This window comes from Cervus canadensis, chromosome 7 (assembly GCF_019320065.1).
Source record: "Cervus canadensis isolate Bull #8, Minnesota chromosome 7, ASM1932006v1, whole genome shotgun sequence".
Classification (NCBI taxonomy): Eukaryota; Metazoa; Chordata; class Mammalia; order Artiodactyla; family Cervidae; genus Cervus; species Cervus canadensis.
Genome location: NC_057392.1, coordinates 26,468,891 through 26,491,409, shown reverse-complemented (window position 1 = coordinate 26,491,409; position 22,519 = coordinate 26,468,891). Strand labels below are relative to the sequence as shown.

At 48.0% G+C, this 22,519-nt stretch overlaps 1 protein-coding gene across 1 annotated transcript in view; it reads left to right on the top strand.

Moving 5' to 3' along the window:
- VPS26C (VPS26 endosomal protein sorting factor C) overlaps positions 1–21,842 on the top strand; it is a 35,841-nt gene extending 13,999 nt beyond the window's left edge. Inside the window, exons 2-8 of the mRNA XM_043474719.1 lie at positions 7,005–7,148; positions 8,194–8,343; positions 13,564–13,644; positions 15,816–15,890; positions 17,247–17,397; positions 17,593–17,745; positions 19,796–21,842. Of these exons, the coding sequence (XP_043330654.1) occupies positions 7,005–7,148; positions 8,194–8,343; positions 13,564–13,644; positions 15,816–15,890; positions 17,247–17,397; positions 17,593–17,745; positions 19,796–19,878 (837 nt within the window). The 3' untranslated portion in view covers positions 19,879–21,842. The remainder of the gene's footprint in view (positions 1–7,004; positions 7,149–8,193; positions 8,344–13,563; positions 13,645–15,815; positions 15,891–17,246; positions 17,398–17,592; positions 17,746–19,795) is intronic.
- Positions 21,843–22,519: the final 677 nt, after the last annotated feature.

Sequence of the window (22,519 nt, the reverse complement as noted above, 5' to 3'; positions counted from 1 at the left end):
AGTTTTGAATCATTCTTAGAAAGGTGTGTCCCACTTTTTTTTTTTCCCCCCACTTTGATGTGATAAAAATCATTCTCTGGTTTCTTCTAAACTTTTGGTTATTCAGGTGTTTGTATTTAGAACTTCTTGACTACAAAGGTTTTCAGTATGAATCCAACTTAGTGTTTTCTCTTTTATTTCGCCAGTTTTCTGGCGGCTGCTTTTTATCCTAGATCTCTGGCTAGTTTTCCAGTATTATTTAGTGAATAAATCCCTCTGGATTTAAAGTGCTTCCTTTACCGTCTATTAAATTCCTCTGTAATCTGGGTCTATTTCTGGGGCTTCCCTCTTGTCCCATTGATCTTTCAGCCCACATACGCCCTGCACCACACTTTGTAAGTTATTGTGGCATTACAGTATCTCACAGGGCTAGTCCCCCTCTTTCCTCCTCATTTTAGAACCTATTTATTATTCCAGATGAATTTAAAAATCGGCTTTCTAATCTATCTTACCCTGCCTCACCATGCCCTTCTAAAAAGAGAGAAAAAATTCTGATGTTGCTTTCTTTGGATTATGTTACCTTTATAGATTCAAAGAAGACACATTAAGAGTAATAAAACTTCAAAAACTGGGTATGGCGAAGTTTTCATCTTATCAGGGTTTTATTCATTTCCTGCTAAATTGATTTACATATTTTAACTTTCTGTTGCCTTTAAAAAGAATAATTTTACTTCTGTATTTATTTTGGCCACACTGGGTCTTTGTTGCTTTGGGCTTCTCTCTAGTTGCAGTGAGCAGGGGTCTACTGTCTAGTTGCGGTGTGAGGTTGTCATTGGGGTGATGTCCCCTGTTGCAGAGTATAGGCTCTAGACCAGCAGGCTTCAGGAATTGTGGCTCGAGGACTCAGCAGTTGCAGCTCCTGGGCTCTAGAGCACAGGTTTAATAATGTGGTGCACAGGTTTGGTTACTCTGCAGCATATGGGATCTTCCTGGACCAGGTATTGAACCCATGCATTGGCAGGCAGATTCTTTACCACTGAGCCACCAGGGAAGCCTTTTTTTTTTTTTGCTTTTGAAAAGAAAGTATTTTTTTCCAACATGTTTTCTCATTGATTTTTGTTGTGCACTTGTTGCCTTGTTGATTTTTGTATATTAATTTTCTACCCCACTATCTTCCTTCCTAAAATGCTCTTCATATTGATCAGTTCAGTTGCTCATTCGTGTCCGTCTCTTTGCGACCCCATGGACTGCAGCACAGCAGGCTTCTCTGTCTGTCACAAACTCCCAGAGTTTACTCAAACTCATGTCCATCAAGTCGGTGATGCCATCCAACCATCTCATCCTCTGTTGTCCCCTTCTCCTCCTGCCTTCAATCTTTCCCAGCATCAGGGTTTTTTCCAGTGAGTCAGTTCTTTGCATCAGGTGGCCAAAGTATTGGGAGTTTCAGCTTCAACATCAGTCCTTCCAATGAATATTCAGGACTGATTTCCTTTAGGAACTCAGGACTGGTTGGATCTCCTTGCAGTCCAAGGGACTCTCAAGAGTCTTCTCCAGCACCACAGTTCAAAAGCATCAGCTCTTCAGTGCTCAGCTTTCTTTATAGTCCAACTCTCACATCCATACATGACCACTGGAAAAACCATAGCTTTGACTAGACGGACCTTTGTTGGAAAAGTAATGTCTCTGCTTTTTAGTATGCTGTCTAGGCTGGTCATAACTTTTCTTACAAGGAGTGTCTTTTAATTTCATGGCTGCATTCACCATCTCCAGTGATTTTGGAGCCCAAAAAGATAAAGTCTGTCACTGTTTCCATTGTTTCCCCATCCATTTGCCATGAAGTGATGGGACTGATGCCATGATCTTAGTTTTCTGAATGTCGAGTTTTAAGCCAACTTTTTCACTCTCCTCTTTCACTTTCAACAAGAGGCTCTTTAGTTCTTCAGTTTCTGCTCTAAGGGTGGTGTCATCTGCATATCTGAGGTTATTGATTTTTCTCCCAGCAGTCTTGATTCCAGTTTGTGCTTCATCCAGCCCAGTGTTTCTCATGATGTACTCTGCATATAAGTTAAATAAGCAGGGTGACAATATACAGCTTTGACATACTCCTTTCCCAATTTGGAACCAGTCTGTTGTTCCATGTCCAGTTCTAACTGTTGCTTCTTGATCTGAATACAGATTTCTCAGGAGGCAGGTCAGGTGGTCTGGTATTCCCAACTCTTCACACATTTTCCACGGTTTTTTGGGACCCACGCAGTCAAAGGCTTTGAAACAGTCTATAAAGCAGAAGTAGATGTTTTTCTGGAACTCTCTTGCTTTTTCGATGATCCAGCGGATGTTGGCAATTTGATCTCTGGTTCCTCTGCCTTTTCTAAATCCAGCTTGAACATCTGGAAGTTCTCAGTTCATGTACTGTTGAAGCCTGGCTTGGAGAATTTTGAGCATTACTTTGTTAGCGTGTGAGATGAGTACAATTGTGTGGCAGTTTGAACATTCTTTGACACTGCCTTTCTTTGAGATTGGAATGAAAACTGCCCTTTTCCAGTCTGTGGCCATTGCTGAGTTTTCCAAATCTGCTAGCATATTGAGTGCAGCACTTTCGCAGCATCATCTTTTAGGATTTGAAATAGCTCAACTGGAATTCCATCATCTCCACTAGATTTGTTTGTAGTGATGCTTCCTAAGGCCCACTTGACTTCACATTCCAGGATATCTGGTTCTAGGTGAGTGATCACACCATCGTGGTTATCCGGATCATGAAGATCTATTTTGTATAGTTCTGTGTATTCTTGCCACCTCTTCTCAATATCTTCTGCTTCTGTTTTGTCCATACCATTTCTGTCCTTTATTGTGCCCATCTTTGCATGAAATGTTCCCTTGGTATCTCTAATTTTCTTGAAGAGATCTCTAGTCTTTCCCCTTGTATTGTTTTCCTCTATTTCTTTGCATTGATCACTGAGGAAGGCTTTCTTTTCTCTCCTTGCTGTTCTTTGGAACTCTGCATTCAAATGGGTATATCTGCCTTTCACATCTTTTCTTTACCTTGGACAGCCATTTTCCATTTTTGCATTCTTTTTTCCTTGGGGATGGTCTTGATCCCTGCCTCCTATACAATGTCATGAACCTCTGTCCATAGTTCATCAAGCACTCTGTCTATCAGATCTAGTCCCTTAAATCTATTTCTCACTTCCAGTATACAATCGTAAGGGATTTGATTTAGGTCATACCTGAGTGGTCTGGTGGTTTTCCCTAGTTTCGCTAATTGAAGTCTTCATGTTGATGGTTTGCAGTAAACCTCTTGGGCTCTTTCAGGCGTTCAGTCATGTCATCCACAAGTAGTGATAATTTCACCTCCATTTTAGTTCTCATACTTCTTCCTCTACTTTTATTGCATTAAGTAGCACATGTTGTGGGCTTCCCGGGTAGCTCAGCTGGTAAAGAATCTCCCTGCAATGGGGGAGACCCTGGTTCGATTCCTCGTTGGGAAGATCCTCTGGAGAAGGGATAGGCTACCCAATCCAGTATTCTTGGGCTTCCCTGAATTGCTCAGGCATGAGTGAGCGACTCAGCACAGCATATGTTGTATGTTAATAGTGGTGATAGTAGTCATCCTTGTTTTACTCCTAGCTTAAATTCGTATCTCATTTCCTATTAAGTTTGATGCTGGCTTCTGGGTAAAGAAATAGCCTTCTGGTTTTATTTTACTAGGAATTTTATCAGGAATGGATGTTAGTTTTAGCAAGTGACTTTTTAGCATCTGTGAAGATGACTGTATGATTTTTCTCTAAAGAGCTATTAGTAGTGAGTTGCATTAATAATTTTAACAGTTGAGCTATCCGTACATTCCACAGAGTTATAGTGTAGTATTCCTTTACATTGATACTGGATTGTATTGCTAATATCATTAGGGCTTATACGTTGGTATTTATGAGAAAAATCTAGTTTTCTGTGTGTATGGGCGTGTGTATAGATTTTGTCTTACTTTGGTGTCACTGTTGTATTTGCTTAGTTTTTTAAAAAAAATTCTTTTTCTGTGTTTTGGAGTAGTTTAATATTGGCGTTTTCTGTACTTTATACATTTGGGAATGATCTGTGAAGTTCTCCAGGCCTGGTGCTTTGTGGGTGTGGGGGACTCATATGCAACTTTCTCCAATTTTTCTAACTTATTTGTTTAGCTTTCCCATCTCCTTTGGAGTTCAGTTCAGTAGCTCAGTCATGTCCGACTGTTTGTGACCCCATAAACTGTAGCACGCCAGGCCTCCCTGTCCATCACCAACTCCGAGTTGACGCAGACTCATGTCCGTTGAGTCGGTGATGCCATCCAACCATCTCATCCTCTGTCATCCCCTTCTCCTCCTGCCCTCAGTCTTTTCCAACATCAGGGTCTTTTCAGATGAGTCAGCACTTCGCATCAGGTGGCCAAAATGTTGGAGTTTCAGGAGTTAGTGTGGATAAATTGTATTTTCCTAGAAAATAATTCACTTTATTGACTTTACAAATTTACTTGTATGCAGTTAAACAATGTGTTCTCTTGTTATTATTTTAATTACTGCTGTGTCCTTGATATTTGTTATTTCTCGATTAGTTATTTGCTTTGCTATTTTTTTCCCTGAAGAAAGACCTATTGGCCTCATTTACAGGCTAATTTGTCCAGTTTTTGTGACTGTACCGTGGGCTTCCCTGGTGACCCAGACAGTAAAGAACCCACCTACAGTGCAGGAGACCTGGGTTCAGTCCCTGGGTCAGGAAGATCCCCTGGAGAAGGGCATGGCTCCCCTCTCCAGTGTTCTTGCTGCAGAATCCCTTGGACGGAGGGGCCTGGTGGGCTGCAGTCTGCGGGGTCGCAAGGAGTCGGACACGACTGAGCAACTAGCACACACACATTTTCTTAATTTGTGTTCTCTCTACTGTCATTTCTTAGTTGAAATCAAAGAATGACAAGAGAGCCATAAAATTTTTACTCTGCATATTTCCCAGGTACTTCACCGCTTTTTCCTTCTTCTGCCATAGGGATTAAGGAAGGAAACCGTTCTATTGATGTTGTGCTTATTCTATGGCATTCAGCGGTCAACTCAGATTCTGTTCCCGTGAGATTAACTGAAAATGTTACAATTAAATAGAAGCGGAACCAAGTGCTAATGTGTTGTTTAATTGATAAAGTTTGTGAAATTGTTTTGTCCGATTTTAATTCTGGGACACTTAAGTATATTTTAAAAAATATACTCATGGATTTAAATGATGAAAAATAAGGTTTTTATTTCATTCTGTTGTACAAAAGTTAATAGAACTAATTTTAATTAAAAATTTAAAAGTTAAATTAGTATTTCAGAAGAGTTTTCACTTAAATTTGTTTATGAGTTTTTTAACTTTAAGAACAAAATGCATTCTACCTCTTGAATTCTGCTTAAAATGGCGCTGATACTCTTTGTTTTAATTTAGATTTCAGGGCTTTGGGGTGGGGAGCAGTAAACAAAACCAAAATACTTAGAATATTTAAGAGACAGAGGGTTTCCCTTGTGGCTCATCTGGTAAAGAATCCGCCTACAATGTGGGAGACCTGGGTTCAATCACTGGGTTGGGAAGATTCCCTGGAGAAGGGAACAGCTACCCACTCCAGTATTCTGGCCTGGAGAATTCCATGGACTGTATAGTCCATGGAGTTGCAAAGAGTTAGACATGACTGAGCAACTTTCACTTCACTTCAAGATACATAGAATATCCCCGTCTCCCCTAATTTCACAGAATGTGAAAACTCAGTGAATGTTTTTTCACCCAATGACTACAGGAAATAAAAGGTAAACAGATTTAAATGCCAGTAGGACAGATTTTTTTTTTAATACTTTGATTTGTGGGGCCATTTTTAATTTTTGCATTTTTTTTCTTTTTCTGCTATCACATCACCATGTGACAGCAATCACGCCCCGAATCTGAAGGTCATTTCAGGAAGGAGTCGTTTTGTATTTGCTGTGGATTCTCTTCGGTTCAGTTTAGTTCAGTTGCTCAGTCGTGTCCGACTCTTTGCGACCCCATGGACTGCAGCACGCCAGGCCTCCCTGTCCATCACCAGCTCCCAGAGTTTACTCAAACTCATGTCCATTGAGTCGGTGATGCCATCCAGCCATCTCATCCTCTGTCGTCCCCTGCCTTCTGTCTTCTCCTCCTGCCCCCAATCCCTCCCAGCTTCAGGGTCTTTTCCAATGAGTCATTTCTTCACATCAGGTGATCAGTGTATTGGAGTTTCAGCTTCAGCATCAGTCCTTCCAATGAACACCCAGGACTGATCTCCTCTAGGATGCACTGGTTGGATCCCCTTGCAGTCCAAGGGACTCTCCAGGGTCTTCTCCAACACCACAGTCCTCAGCTCTCTGCTGCACACAAACCCCCATTGCAGGTGGAGACTGTCATGTCTGTGGTGACAGGCAGGAGTGGGGTTAATGTCGGTGTTCTCCGACTTCAGGGTCTTTGGAGAACTGAAGGATGGTCTGCTGCGGAATCCTTCTTGTGCTGGACCATCCACCAGCGTGCGAAGCAGGATGGTGGGGCGGGGTGGTGGGTGCTGAGGGGTGGCCGCCGGGCTCGCTGGGCAGAGGACATCCCTCTGAGCTGCTCATGCCTTTGCCAGCGTGTCGTCATCTTAGGGTCACTGAGAAAGAAGGTGAAGAAGAGGGTCTTCCCGGAGTCACGTTCCTTCTGAGGGGGTCTTCGTACACACGCCTGTGCCTGGCAGCTCTGAATCTGCCATCCCCCAGGCCCTGCTCTTTGCCCTTTTGAAACCGGACCTGTGTTGGGATTCTCCAGTGGGAATCAAGCTGTGTCTGGAAGGTGGTGGGGGGATGAGATTCCTACCCCCGGGACCCCCCAGGGCCGGGCCTTCCCCTCTGTGACATCCAGGCATCTGTCTGTGACACGTGCCCACTGAGCGTCTTCATCTTGGACCACATGGATGGTTCCAGAGGCCGACTTTGTTGGTGAACCAGGCGGATGAAAGAGCCGTGCTAACGTGTTGGGTGGCTGTCTCCCCTCCCCAGGAAATGCTCTCCGGGGTGGTGGTCATATCTGGGAAGGACTCGGTCCAGCACCAGGGCCTCTCCCTGACGGTGGAAGGAACCGTGAACCTGCAGCTCAGTGCCAAGAGCGTGGGGGTGTTCGAAGCCTTCTATAATTCCGTGAAGGTAAGAGTGCCCAACTTGCACATCTTTAGTTCCTTTTCCAAATGTTTGGGGTTGGTTTGCACGTGCTGTCCTAGCTTCTCTGTTGTTATTTTGCCAGGAATGGTGGCAGGCGTGCTTTTGCGACTCACTAATCAAATGGAAAAACACATGCAGATATTTTGATTCTGAATATATGCTGTTATTGAAAGTCTGCTTGTTTTTATTCCCATTAGACAGGGTTAGGGGGACTTGAGGGGGATACCGTCAGCCCTCACAGAGCCCAGAGCGCTCTGGGAGGTTGTGCCTGGGCCTTCTCCCCTCTCCCCTTCCTAAAGCAAAACTGTTACTATAACTGTTATTTTAGTCCAGCTGTGTCCAGGTAAGATGCCGGTGGACCCCTTCTTTCCTGTCGCTTGAGATTCTGTGTTCTAGGAGGCAAACTTTCTGCTGGACTTAGTTTCCTTTTTCTGACAGATTTTTTTTAAGTTCTGAGGAGGGTGTTAAGGGGAAAGAAGGTTCCTAGAGGGCATGCAGATTTCAGGGCCTGTCCACGTGTCCCCGCAGCTTTCCTCTTTTCTTCTGTCAGCACTTGAGAGACTCACTTCCGGAGTTGTGGATTTCCTCCGTGTGGTGGTAAACCAAGGCGCAGCGTGCCTTCCCTCAGGAGGGTGTAGCGCCTGCCGTCGAGGCTCGTGTGAGAACAGTCTGGCTCCCAGGGCCCGGCCAAGGAGGCCTGCCCGGGTGCCCGGAGCTGGGGCCCGGGGGGTTGGGGTGGGGAGGAGGGGGCTCTGCTCCTCCCCAGGTTCCTTGCAGTGCTGCAGGTGGGGGTACACCTCAGAGGGGTTGTTAGGGGACGGTCAATCTGAGATACTTGGGGATAAGAGAGAGAATGTATCAGTGCATTTCCTACTTGTTCCCGACACCACAGCGTCCAGTCCTAAAAATGAATCCAACTTGAGCGGGGCCGGGCGGGGGCAGCGCCGGGTCTCCCAGGAAGTGATTTTCTAGACACAGTCACGTGACCGGGAGCACGAGCTGATGGACCGACTTGTGCATTTCCTTGCAGCCCATCCAGGTCATCAACAGCACCATCGAAATGGTGAAGCCAGGAAAATTTCCTGGCGGCAAAACAGAAATTCCTTTCGAGTTTCCGCTGCACGTGAAGAGTAACAGAGTTCTGTACGAGACATACCATGGCGTGTTCGTCAACATCCAGGTGCGTGTCCTGACTTCTCTGCTGCACAACAGCTTCCTCTTTGTGTCACTGAAAGTTCGTAAATAAATGGGCCCAAGAACTTAACGCCGTAGGCATTGCTGAGCCCCTCCCGTGTATGTTGTGTACTGATTTCTCATCTTGCCGTGCAGAACATAGTGCGTATATGGAAATATGACCATTATCCTTGATGGAGACCCTGGAGAACCCACACCGTAGCTTCTCTTCAGGAATCCCGTTGTTTCTCTGGGGCTCTGTGCAGGCCATGCTGACACCATCGGGGGGGGTGCTTTTATTGTTGGTAATAGATAGGCCCTCACGTCTTTCTGGTGCCCGCACCAGCTTGTCTGTTTCGAACGTATAAATATCTCTTTGTTTCATACCCAAAGGCTACCGCTCTGACATAGGCTTGTATTCTTTGTTGAAGAGCCCGTGTAAATGAGTGGGGGGAGGTGGATTTATGACTTCCTGTCCACCTCTGCTGGTTCAGGATGTCTGTCACAGTCCCCATTGTTGTCTCAGGCGCAGTTTGGAGTCATGACTCAGAGCAAGAGAAAAAGAGCCTTTCCTTTATTCGCTGGAAAGAAAGGTACTTTTGTGATATCAGCCTTGCAGCCGGTCCCTCGCCAGATGAGACAAAAGCATTTTGTCTTACGTGTGTGCAAGAGGGCTGGCAGTTAGGAAATTTTTTTGATTTATTAAGTTTTAGCTGAAAATTTAGTTCTGGTAGAGACGATTCCCCTGTTTAAAAATGCAACACTTTAAAAATCTTCCACACACTCCTGAGAGTTTAACCCAAGGTTTGTGTGCATGTGGGTTTTATGAATGGCTTGAAAGATCAGTCAAAAAGAAACACATGTAGTGTGATGTAATCTGTTGCAGTCAATATCTTTCTGTACAAAAACGTTTCTAGTCCTTTCTTGTCAGTGCACCTGTTTCAGCAGTAAATACACTGAAGGCTTTGGGCCGCTCATAAGAAGGAACAGTCAAGTGTCTGGACTCAAAGGGAGCCACTTGCATAGACACACAGCTGGTGTAGAGACCCAAGTCCTCTGACCCGCTTTCAAGGTGCAGAATATTTTTACCATGAAAGAAAGTGAATGAAAACTGCATTTTTTTTTTTTACTTTTTTAGCAAGGCTGAAAATATCTCAAACATCGCATTTTCAAAAAATTTTTTTTTCTCTTGCCAGAATCAGCATAAACCTGGTTTACCTACACATCTCTTCTTTGATGCTGTCCATTTACTAACAGAAGCACACATTCCTTAGAGACAATACAATAACACCCAGTTTTCTGTGGTCATACTTCTTACTTATCACTTTCTTTTCTTGTGTTTAGCATTCTTACTAAAAGATTCATTTGTTTAAAATAAAGTTGGAAGTCTCACCCGTTTCCACATACTGCCTAGAAGGGCATCAGATGAACATGCAAAACTTGGGGTCCTGGTGCAGCTGTGTATGAGTTGGAAACCAGTTCAAATGCAGAAGGAGAGTTAGCATGTGGTTAAGTCTTTAGTAAATAATCACCCTGACCTCAGTTTATTTTGGTTATCAGATTTTACCACTTTGAGGGTCAACCTTAGAATGCTGCAACATGGAATTCTGCACCTCCCCAAATAGCTCATAAATTTCTGAAACCATAGAGATGTCCTCTCAACCTCATATTTATAAGAGCTGGTCACTCTTTTGCTTATCACCTAGATTCAACATTTATTAGAATTTTGCCACCTTTGTTTCATCTATATTCTGAAGCATTTCAAAGTTAGTTACAGAATCTTGACACTTCATTTCAAAATCACCAAAAAATAGGGATGTTCTTTCTGCATAATGCGTTAACATTTTCACACCTATCAGTAGGAACAGAAATTCTCCGGTGTCATCTAATTCCCAGTTCTTAACTCAAATTGGTCATTGCTGCTTTTGAGAAGCATACGTCTTGAGAGACACTAGGATTACGACTTCTTGATCTCATTTGCATTCATCCATGCACTCATCCAGTCTCTGGACGGGCCTTTTTCCAGCCCCTCGGTTGGACGGTAGAGCAGGTACCACCCAGAGGCGCAGTGCCCACCGTGGTCCCACAGGGTGTGGCCTTCCCAGCGCCAGGACTCATCACACTTGCCGTGAAGATTCCGGGGGTGTGTCTTGGGAGAGAAGGTGTTCTGGTTGAGCCTTAACAACCGTCTTTCTCAAATCATATGGGTGCAGAGGCACTTTTCATTTATCGTTTGAATTGCGTTATGGTACCGTAATGTAAAAATAGTAAAAAGCCTGACAACATAAAGGATTTAAAATGTAGCCAGCAGTAGGTTGCCAGCTCGCAGGGGCTGGTTTCCTCATAATGTAGGTGGAGGGCTCGATCCTATTTGCTCTGATTCTCCTCAGCCACATTGCATCCGTCTCTCATTCTTATTTGTAGATAGAGCATACAGGAAGCTGTCAGTCTTTCTAGTTGTCCTCTGTACGACCACCTTTTCCTTTAAAAGTTGTTTAAATCACAGGGTAGTTTGATTTTTGTTCTACTCTTGTGGCCCTACTAGCGGGGTTTTATACTCTTAACACAAAGTACAGCGGTACCAGCACGTCTGCTGAAATGGTTTATTCAGAAGTAAATGATCGAGATGCCTGTCCTCCTTGTTCACGGTGAAAATATCCCTTTTAGGAGTCTGCTTTAAATCTGTTGGCCTGTGTCTTCTCTCCTCCTTCCTGTCCATGGTGTGTTTACTGTCAGTCAGAAGAGATCGCATCTTGGGGCTTCCCTGGCCGTCCAGTGGTTAAGGCTCCACACTTCCAGTGCAGGGGACTTGGGTTCCATCCCCGGTGAGGGAACGAAGGTCCCACATGTCACACAGAATGGCCAAAAATGAAATCGAGTCTTACACCTCCTCTGGGAGCCCTGCTCCTGTCTCACCCTCCTTGACCTCCTGTAGGTCTTGCCATGTAGATCACTCATTAATAATTGGGAAAGATCCGGACGGAGTGAAAAGATCCAGGGCTTTGCAGCAGACAGACTGGGCTTGAGTTACCGTCTTGCGTAAAGATGCGGCGCGTGGGTGTCGGCTGCAGGCAGGTGTAAACTCAGATCCCACCTCTGTGACCCAGACGGCCTTCATGACCTCTCCTCCTGGGGGTTGATGAGGTCTCTTTGTGAAGTGCTTACTCAGCCTAGTTCCTGGCACCCAGAACATGCCAAGTAAATAATTGCTGAAGGATTAAATAAATGAATTCATGGTGACTATCTGTATATTATGTCAACCATCCTTACCTTTGTATTGTCAGAATTAATTAAGAAAGTGCTGTAAAAGAATTTAGTGAAAATCATTCAGTCATGTCTAACTGTGAGTTCATGGACTGTAGCCCGCCAGGCTCCTCTGTTCGTGGGATTCTCCAGGCAAGAATACTAGAGTGGGTAGCCATTCCCTTCTCCAGGGAATCTTCCCAACCCAGGGATCGAACCCAGGTTTCCATGAGATTCCTAAAACACATTAGTGTTTTCCTGTTTTCTCCATCTTTCTGCCAGCTCCCACTCATCACCAGCTGCCTTATATTACCAATTACTGCTTTCACACTTAAAAATAACATTTAGTGACCAAAAGTTGGTACCCATTATTCAGACTCTTTCATTTGCAAATTATAGAAATCTCACTCAAACTGGCTTAGCCAAGAAAGGGACATTGGATCCTGGAACTCACAATTCCAGGGGACTATCTAGGCCGGGGTGGGGGGGACACCAGTCCGCCCCCAGTTTGTCGTTCTTGGTGGCAGAGAACATTCTCCTGGCTTGGCCACCCCCACAGAAAGGATTCTTCCCATGGTCTAGCAGCGTTCCTGGCTTTCTGGTCACTTCCAAACCAGGGTGGGCTGGGGGAAGCCAGCCCTCCCAAACCCCTGAGACTGAAAATGAGGAAGGGTCATTCCCATGGGGAAAAGAATCAAGGAGACCAGGCAGGCCCCAACAAAATACTGCCCGTAGCGTGTAGGCTGCACGGGAGAGACGATTACACAGATACATGCGTGTGTGTGTTACATATGCAAGCAGAGCACATGCACATGTAGTGCAGTCCTTGCTAAGCTAGTCTGGTTGGGGAGGCCAACCAGACTGAAATCTCGATAGAGAATGTATGTGTGTTTCTGCCCCTGGGAAATCCACGGAGAGGAGCCTGGTGGGCTACAGTCCTTGGGGTGGCAAAGAGTGGGACACGACTTAGCAAGTAACAATAGCAACATGTGTGGGTGTGTGGGTGTGTGTATGTGTGTGTATATATGATTGAGACTATACACACACATATATAAAGGCCCTGTAGACAAGGGTGTTCTTTATTATTTCCTTTCTAACATTTCATCTCCCAGGAGAACATTAATACATAGTAAGTACCTTAAGTACATAGTTCTTGTTTAACCTGGACAGGTCGGTCATAATAATCATAACTTCTTGACACATATGGTTCCAGTTCTACAAATTATTTTTAATGTTTTTCTCCAGATGATTAAAACAGTAACACTTTATTAAACATAGGTGATTTTTGTTTGTTTAAGACAGTAATGCGCCATAGAATCTTGTTACCAGTCTCTCACTCCCATGGACAGGATGGGAAGGGGCAGTGTTGAGTCAGGCCGAGTTCCCAGCTCGGTGCCCAGCTTGTGGCGGGCTCCACCTCGCGGGGCACAGGGCCTGTCTTGCAGAAGGTATGGGGTGGGGGGGTGGCCGGTGTCTGCCTCGTTGGCCTGTGAAGTCTCGATGCCCCAGGGTTTGCGGTTCTGCTGCCATGTTTTCTCATCCTTTCTACAAAGTCGCTGCTGTTTCACCCAGAGCTGCGACGTGCCAGCCCTGACTTAACCACTTGTCATCTCACCGGGTCCTCACTAAAGTCGCATCAGTGTCCCCATCTTCCAGAGCAGGAAGCTGAAGCTCAGAGAGGCTGTGTTCCCTGTCTGGGCTCACACAGTGAGGCTGATTCCCAGCTCTGCCTCGCAGGTCTTTCTCCATGTGACAGGTGGGGCTCCGTGAGACTCTGCACCCGTTCCAGGGGTCCAGCTATAGGATGGCCCTGGGCACGGGCTGAGGTGTCTATTACAGAAATACTTTCATTTTGAGCATTAACTCCCCGGTTACGTACACTGATTTCATATGACACATTAACGGGACAGAGCCTTGTCTGTGTGTGTGATTCTGTGATGAGAGCAGACCTGCTCAAGAACGTCCTCTCTGCCTTTCTCTGCAGTACACCCTGCGCTGTGACATGCGGCGGTCCCTGCTGGCCAAGGACTTGACCAAGACCTGCGAGTTCATCGTCCACTCCGCCGTAAGCTGGCCTCAGGGGCCTGGGCTCGGTAGCAGGACTCCTCTGCGGGGCCCGAGACTGTACCCACTCAGCAGCAGGGAGTTAGCTGCTAGTGCTCCATGGGTGCTGCACAGGGACCCGGGCCTCCTGGGTCAGGGACAGGGGAGCATGATTCTCCCGGCCTGGCCAGCAGCAGGGTCTCTGTGCACGTCATCCCCTGGGCCAGACCCGCTGGGCGATGCCCCTAGCCCCTGGGGTGCTGTGCCTGAGGGGTCTGGGCCTCACCTGAGGAGCCCCAGGCCAGGGGGCCCACCTTCGTCTCAGCAGACGGTGCGCAAGCCCGCCCTCGGTCCTGGAGGGAGGCATCATCTCGTCCTTCGAGGCCGTTTCCGTAAACAGCTGGGAGAAACGTGCCTGGCCGTGGGGAGGAAGGCCAGGGCCCTGCGTTCTCAGCCCATGAGGCAGGAACATGCTGGGGTGCTGGGGAGGGGGGCAGGGAGAGGCTTTTCTGACACCTTCTGCCAGGACTCTACAGTACAGAGTGTCCTCTCACCTTCTGCCGGGACTCTACAGTGACAGAGTGTCCTTAAGTGGTCCTTTCTCGTGCCAGCCGAGGGGGCCAGGTCCCCTCCCCCCAGGGGACATGTCAGGGCTGCTACTCGTGCCCATGGCCCTGGAGTCCCTGTGTCTCAGTCTCTCCAGGCCTTTGGGGCAGGGCCTCTTAACTCTGTTATGAAATGTCCACGGATGCCTTAGTGATGACTGACTGGACATATAAGACAGAGCCCTTCCGCATAAGATCAGTGAAATCACCGATGCCCTTGTGTCAGTGTTGTGACTTTTTTAGGATTTTCACTTATGTGTAGTTTCCCTCTTTATAAATTTTGAATACATGTTTCAGTGCTACGGTTTTTTAAAAAATATGAAAATATTTCTCATTTTTGGAAGTCACTTCATTTAGAAACAGATACTTTCCTTCTGTCCAATCAAGGGTTTTCAAATGGAAGCTAAAAAATTTTTCTTCTTCATGTAGATTATTCCCTAAAAAAAAAAATATCACATGCCATTTCATGTCTTTAATAAAAATTCACATGCCATTTCATGTCTTAAATAAAAAGAGCCTCCACCTTTGTGAAGAATAAGCCCAAATTCAGCCCCCTGCCCAGAGCTGGGCACCCGGTGACCACTCAGGCTGGTGGCGGTGGCAGAGCCACTGGGGCTTCCTCCCTGCTCCTGGGGGTCACCCACAGTTAGCCCCCAGGGGTCACGGTCTCTGTGAATAATTTCACTAGAAGGCAAACTACACCATGACCCACAGTTGACAAGTTAAATATTCCTTTATGTGCTGTGAGTAAAAATATATTCACAAAAAAATATGTTCATGAACCTATTAGTAAAAAGAAAAAGAGTAGCTTCAAGAAGACTATTTCCGAGAGTAAGCTTTTGTGCTTAAGTAAAGTGGGCAAACTGGTCGGGGCCCTTTCTCCTCCACGGCTCCTCTGTCATCAGAGCCTCAGTGTCCTTTGGGCCCCAACCTGTGAGTAAAAGGCACTGGGCAGGCCCCCAGGAAGCTTGGCTGTGTCGATGGATTCTGAGCCTATGTGATGGAGATGGTCACTGTTAACGAATTACTGTAACGTTGATAATTAATGTTACGTTACAGGTGTGAGTCTTCCTGGTAGAAGGTTAGTTGTACAGCTGAGTGGCTAACAGCACCAGCTGTGGAGCCAGGGTGCCTGGGTTTGACGGTCTGCTCTGCTCTGGACTTGAGCGACCAGGTGAGCCCTCTGTGCCTCAAGTGACCTCATCTGCGCAGGGGGTCAGGGCCAGCAACAGCACTGCACAGGGCCCATCACAAAGACACTTCAGTGTATGATTTTATTCTCAGAGACGGCTTAAAATAAACGTCTCCCAGTAATACCTCTCTGCTTTTAAATTCTGGACCTGAGAGGGACCTTAGAGACAAAGAAGCCTGGCCCCCCATTTTCCAGATGAGGAAACTTGAGCCACGGAGATGAAGACATTGGACAGACACGCCTTGTTTCCTGGCAGAACTGTGTTTTAGAACCCAGGCGCCCTGCCTCTTAGCACCAAGGTCTCCTGTTCTTGTGCTGCCTTGCATTTCCTGAAATGGGGAAAGACAAGGTGGAGCTGTGGGACTCTCCTGATTTTGGCTCTTCTTCCTGTTTTAGCCTCAGAAGGGGAAATGGACTCCGAGCCCCGTGGACTTCACGATCACACCTGACACGTTACAGAACGTCAAAGAGGTAATGTGCTCCGTACACACGGCACCAGGGCGACTTTCTTTCCTTCCTTCCTTCCTTCCTTCCTTCTCTCTCTCTCTTGGCTGTGCTGGGATTTCATTGCTCTGTGCAGGCTTTCTCTAGTTGCATTCCCCCCACCACCACCATTGCAGTGCCCAGGCTTCTCACTGCAGTGGCTTCTTGTGGAGCACAGCCTGTGTAGGCTTCATAGTTGCAGCACGTGGGCTCAGTAGTTGTGAGGTACTGACTGGGTTTCAAAGACTCAGTATGAAAAAAGAGAATTTAAAGCATCATGTATAATTGTAAAGTACTGATTGTATGCGGAAGAGACAGTATTTTCAATATACTGAATGTGGCTGGTAGAAAATTTTAAATTACACATTTGCTTCTTCACATTTGTGGCTTACCTCATGTTTCTATTGGACAGTGTGTTCTAAACTCTGAATTGACTTCAGTAACTGGGACACGACTGTAGGAAGGACCGCTAGGCAGTGTCTCTAGCTCCTCAGATCTGTTCTTCCCACCACACTGTCACTCACCCACGGCCATATTCCTCTGTCCAAAGAGAAAAGGTCCATAGATGTTTAGTCAAGCATGGAAGAAAAGTTGTTCTTTTCAGAAATAAAGTTAATGTCTTGGTTTTTCAAAATTGCATAATTGGGAACATTTTTAAATTATCTTTTTTTTTTTTTCCCCTTGGTGACAGGTTATCCTTAAACACTCTCATTAACTTCCTCAGAGATTTTTAGAAATGTTAACTTATTTATGACTGCGCTGGGTCTTCACTGCTTTGCGAAGGCTTTCTCAAGCTACAGCAAGTGGGGGCCACTCTGTTGTGGTGTGCGGGCTTCTTGCTGCAGTGACTTCTCTTGTTGCCGAGCATGGGCTCTAGGGCGCAGGTCCAGTAGTTCCGGCACAGTGGCTTAGTTGCTCCACGGCATGTGGAATCCTTCTGGACCAGGGATCTAGTCCTGTCAACCCGAGTCCTCTGTGTTGACAGGCAGATTTTTATCCACTGTGCCACCGGGGAAGTCCCTCAGACATTCTCATGTCATGGTGCTTGGTCAGACGGAGTTGTGCAGACCTGAAGCAGGCAGTCAGGGTGCTTTGGTGAGAGAGTTGGTCTTTGTCAGGTGCCTTAGGTCTGTAGATAGTCATTGAATCGTTCAGTCTGTTACTCAGGATGACAGAAAATGTAAGTGCTGTTGTCCATTTTTGCCAGTTTTGTCAGCCAGGCTCCCAGTGAGTTTCCTGTAAATTACCAGACTCTGTGTCCAGTTCTTCTTTGTATCATAGTGGCTTGAGTCATTTCCCCTGGCACCTCCCATTCCTGATGTGTCTGGTTTTGTCTCATTTCAGAGGGCTTTGCTCCCAAAATTTCTCATCAGAGGACATCTCAACTCAACCAACTGTGTGATCACACAGCCACTGACGGGAGAGCTGGTGGTGGAGAGCTCAGAGGCTGCCATCAAAAGCATCGAGCTGCAGCTGGTGCGCGTGGAGACGTGCGGTAAGGCCCCCGACCCTCTACTGCCACCGGCCCATGGCCACAAGCTTGCCTCTTGTCTCCAGGGTCCTGCAGAGCCAGCGGGACAGCAGGGGACTCTCCCGTTGATGCACCTTCTCCCAGAGTCACTGGCTGCTGCCTTGGCCTGAACGGACATGTGCTGTGTCCTGACCCCACGATCCCCTCTCCCTGCTCCAGGCTGTGCAGAAGGGTATGCCCGCGACGCCACAGAGATTCAGAACATTCAGATTGCCGACGGGGATGTGTGTCGGGGCCTCTCCATCCCCATCTACATGGTCTTCCCCCGGCTGTTCACCTGCCCGACGCTGGAGACCACCAACTTCAAAGTGGGTATGTGCACGCCCTCAGGGTGCCCCTGGGAGGGGATGGATCTGCTGGTCTGCTGATCGTGGGTGCATGGCGGAGCACCCAGCCCTTTGGTTGCTGCACAAAAAGGCGTGCAGAGCAGCTGGGTGGCACCCAGGGTTGAACCTGCTTCGTCCCCCAGGAGACAGCGTGGGGTGCTCACGTGACAACACGCTCTCTGAAAGACATTAACTTGGCCAGGGACCAGCCAGCCAAGCTCATGGGGAGGTCGGATTGGCCCTCTGATGGGCTGGCATTTGATGGGGACACAAGACCTGTGAGAGCCCAGTGAACAGTCATCTTTCCAAGGGCTGTGGCTCTGGCAGCTGAGGGGGTGTCAGTGGTTTTCTGTGATCACATGATAGATACTTGGACCACAAGATCTGAGTCGCGTTAAGATGCACTTTTCAATCCTGCTTTTTCTCCCTTCACCTTGTATTGTGGTTGAATCTGCAGATAGAGTACTGCAGTCGTGGTGGAAGGGCTGAATAAGAGGCAGCCTGTAAATTCCGTGTGACTGGATGGGAGCCTCCCTGACCTTGGTTGTTCAAGGGTCAGCTGCACCTTTGATTTTTAAGTTAAGGAGGAGGAGCTTATCTGTCGATTTTTCAACTTAGTTTTGCTATGTAAACTTCAAGAAAGGTCCAAAAATTATTCTTTTTTGCTACACTGTGCATTAGGCACCTGTACTGTCTGCACCTTATTTCTATCAGACTTTACAAAGCATCCATGTAACATTTAATGCAGCGCCCATGATACCTCCATAGAAATAACGCCCTCAGCCCATCAGCCAAGACATTGGTGATGCTTTTGTCCTTGTGGCTCATGTTTCGTTTGCTTGGGGGCTTGTGCAGTGGCCACCTCTTCACCTGAGGGGGCCCCGCGGGAAGGAGGTAGCCTGTGGTCATTGAGCACCGCAGCCTCTCGTTTCCCTGGGGTCACTGTCTTGTGGCCGGGAGGTCAGGCTCCATTCTCAAGGGGGAATAGAGTGACCCCTGCATCCTGAGTTAGGCCCACATCTGGGTGTGCCCCTCCACACCACGGTGCCCACCTTGGGGGACCTCCTGGGCGTGGCCAGGCCCACAGCCATCCCCAGCTGAGCCCAGGGCACTCCCTGCTGGGAGGAAGCCAGCACCAGTCCTGCCATGGACCTTCTGTGCCTGCCAGGTGGCCTCTCTGTCTCCTCCAGAGAGGACAACGAGGTGGCGGGAGGACCAGGACAGGATGGTGTGGGCAGGCCCAGAGGGCGTCGGAGCCTGTGACAGCCATCAGAAAGAGAAAGGGAACACACACAGCGGCTGCTGCAGTACACACTTCTGTCCGGGCCAATGCCAGGTCAAGGTGATGGACGCACAAGGGGATGCCGTCCCTGGGACTCCTGCCACAAGGGGGTTTCTGGACGAGCCGGCCCCCGGCCCCTTCCTGCGCTATGCCTCTGCCCACTTGACCCTTCACACTGGGAAGGGACCCAGGCTTGTCCCTCTTGCGGGGCTCCCTCGTCAGGCACCCCCATCCCTGTCATCCATGTGCTGACCTTTAGCGCCTAGAGAGCGGGGAGAAAGACTCCTCTGTTTGCTGAAGGTAGCGGAGGAATGTTTGAACAGGGGTCATGGACAAATCCAACCAGGCTACAAAGGGACGGCCGGGAGACGGCTTGCCTTCTTTTCCGAGCGCTGTTTATCGCCTCGCCTAGGGGACGTGCTCCTGATGGGCTGAGGGCCAGCATGAAGTCCACGAGTCCACCCAGGACCGTAGGACAGATTAAAAAGAAAGCCAAAGTGCACACGCGAGTGGATGGGATTCTAGGAGATTCTGTGCAGTAGAGGCAGAGGACAAGAGAGTATTTGAGAATGCGGGACCTTAACAGAGTACACCGATTTCTCCCAGAAGCTTGGGAGGGTGCGCGTGCAGACCCCCAAGGCAGGAGCTGCTGCCTCACTGTCCAGAGTTCGGCCGAGCCTGAGCGGGGCTGGCCTTCGGCTTCCACCTCCAGGGTCGGTGAGCGTTGAGCCTGTCTGTCCTTTTTCTCCCTCAGAGTTTGAGGTGAACATCGTGGTGCTGCTTCATCCCGACCACCTCATCACCGAGAACTTCCCGCTGAAGCTCTGCAGGATGTAGCCGGATGCAGGGGACTGCACTGCCAGGGCGGCCCGTGGAAACGCAGTCATTCCCCCACCCCCCACCACCCCCCAGGAGCGGAAGCTGGCAGCACGGACCTGCATTCTCAGTGGTTCTATATCCGAAAGAGTCTGATCCTCCTTCCGCATTTCCCTGAAGCCCCTCTCATCAAAGCTTCCCTTGGAAATCCGTCAGGATTTCTTAACGGTCTTGGCAAGATGGCTTCCCAGAGAGCAGGTGGTGTTCTGCCTCCTGACCAGACCCGCTCCCGTTCACGTTTAGGAAACAGTTAACAGAGGCTGAACTTTGCTGGAGAGTGAGGTCAGGGATGAGGAAACTTCTTGAGGGGCAGTGAGTCCCCTCCGCCCCTCCACCGCCGCGCCCCGCACCCCCCAAGGCGGCGGCTCACCGGCTGGCGGCTCAGGACGTTGGCCACGCCCACCAAGGAGGGCAGGGGGGCGCTCGCCAGGAGTGGGTAGCGGGTTTTTCTCTCTTTTCTACCATTTTTTCACGAGAACATCAAACCTTTTAGGGAACCTGGGGAAGATGTGCCTTGCCTTCCCAGGAGCGAGGGTCTGGTGACTATGGCTGGCCCTGGGATATTCCTCTCAGGACCTGCTCTGACGTGGCCTGCTGCCATCGTCCCAGAGTCCGTTCCAGTGCGAGGTTATGGGAGGGGATCAAGACGCAGGTCCGCGCCGCCATGGTGGGCTGGGTGCTGAAGGGCAGGACCCCCGGGCATGAAGACCCCTCCATGCTGGGTGGGGCCCGGACTCTAAGAACTTGCCTTCTCGTCTGGAGGACCTGTGTTGGGGGTGCGGATGGGAGTTGGCTGGAAGTCATTTTCTCCCTCGCCTCCCATGGGAATTTTCTCAGTGTAAGGTGGGTCTGTGACAACACATTTCTTCCTTCAAATCCTGCCACTGTTTCCGTGGGTCCACGTGAGTTCACCTCAGAAGTGCACACTTCCTGCCCTTCCCCAGCAGCACCCCACTTGGCAGGCTCTGGCCGAGGGGGGCTCACGGCCCCCAGTGGTCCTTCCATTGTCCCAGGCCAGCTCTGGTGACCCCGATGCTGAGGGCAAACAGACCCGACTCAGGCTCTGCTCTACCCTCCGACTTCACCAGCGCAATGGATACAACTTACTCACCGAGTCATGTAAAAATGTGTTCCCAGGGGGGCGCGCGGGCCGGGCCGGCCCGCCGGGTTGCCGGCTCCGCGGTCCCGCCCAGCCCCTCCGGGCGCCCGCCAAAAAAAAAAAAAAATGTGTTCCCAGAACTAGTTTATACATTTCCTTTTATGTGTGTCCAACATCAACAGCGATCTGACGCTGCTTTTAAACTAGACCAGCAGAAAACAAGAAGTCCACGCTTCTGGGAAGTTGCACATGTAGAGATTGTTTCTGATGGGGGAATAAAGCTAAATGCGAGTTTGGAGCAAAGATTGGGGACGTAAATTCCTATTTAATGTCTTAAGTAAACCGATGTTACAGACATAAATATGATACGATTATTCTCCCTCAGGGAATAGTCATCACCTGAAGAGTTGCCAGCAGCCTGGCCTCCTTTAGCATTTTGTTCAACCTCGAGGGACCTGGGCAAGGGCCATTTCCTTGTCCTCGGACGGGCACCTCCACCGTCAATTGTTAAGGAAAACTTGGAAGTTTGGGTGTCTTGGGCAGTGGTCCCATTACTGACCTGGCTGGAGTGTCCCGTGGTCAGGCTCTCCCATTAGAACAGGGGGAAGCGGAAGTGAAGGGAAGAGACTGTGACCCTAAAAGAGTACACTTTTCTTGGAAAAGGCCGGTTAGGCCAGAGGACCTTCAGGCTCTCGGTGCTCCAGCAGAAATGGGAGCCTGGCTCCGGTTCTCAGCCTTGTGCATTCCACGGGAAAGGTGGAGAGGTCAATCAGAAATAAAACGATTTTATTTTATTTTTTAGAAATAAAACGTTTTTAAAAAACCAGAGCATCATTGTGGTTCCTTCGGTATGCCTTTAGTTTTAGAATATCTTTTCAGTTAGGCTCTGGTCTTTTTCCTCAATGATTTTTCTGTAAGTAGTTGTAATTCTGGTGTGCTTACGAGCTGTGGCAAGCTCAAGGTCTTCCTGCCCTTTCATCTCGGCTCATCTCCCTAGTACTATGTTACTGTTCATTGCCAAGTTCATTGCCAAATAATACTCCATTTTGTAGATACACCACACTGTTTTATTCACTCATCAGTTAAAACATATTTGAGGTGTTTTCACTTTTTCATTAAAAATTCAGCTGTGAACGTTCATGTACAAGCTTTGGTATGGACATACATTTTTATTTCTCTTAGATCTATATCTAGGAGTAGAATTTCAGGATCATATGATGGCTCTGTGTTTAATCTTTTGGGGAGCCACAAAAATGTTTTCCAAGCATCTGCACCATCTTACATACCCACCAGTCATGCACAAGTTTCCAACTTTTCCACATCCTCATCACCACCTGTAATTGCCCACCTTTTTTATCATAGCCATCCTGGTGGGTATTAAGGTAGTCTCTTGTAACTTTGATGTGCATTTTCCTAATAACTGATGATGATCATCGTTTCCTGTGTTTATTGCTGTGCTGTGCTTGGTTGTTCAGTAGTGTCCAACTCTTTGTGACTCCATGG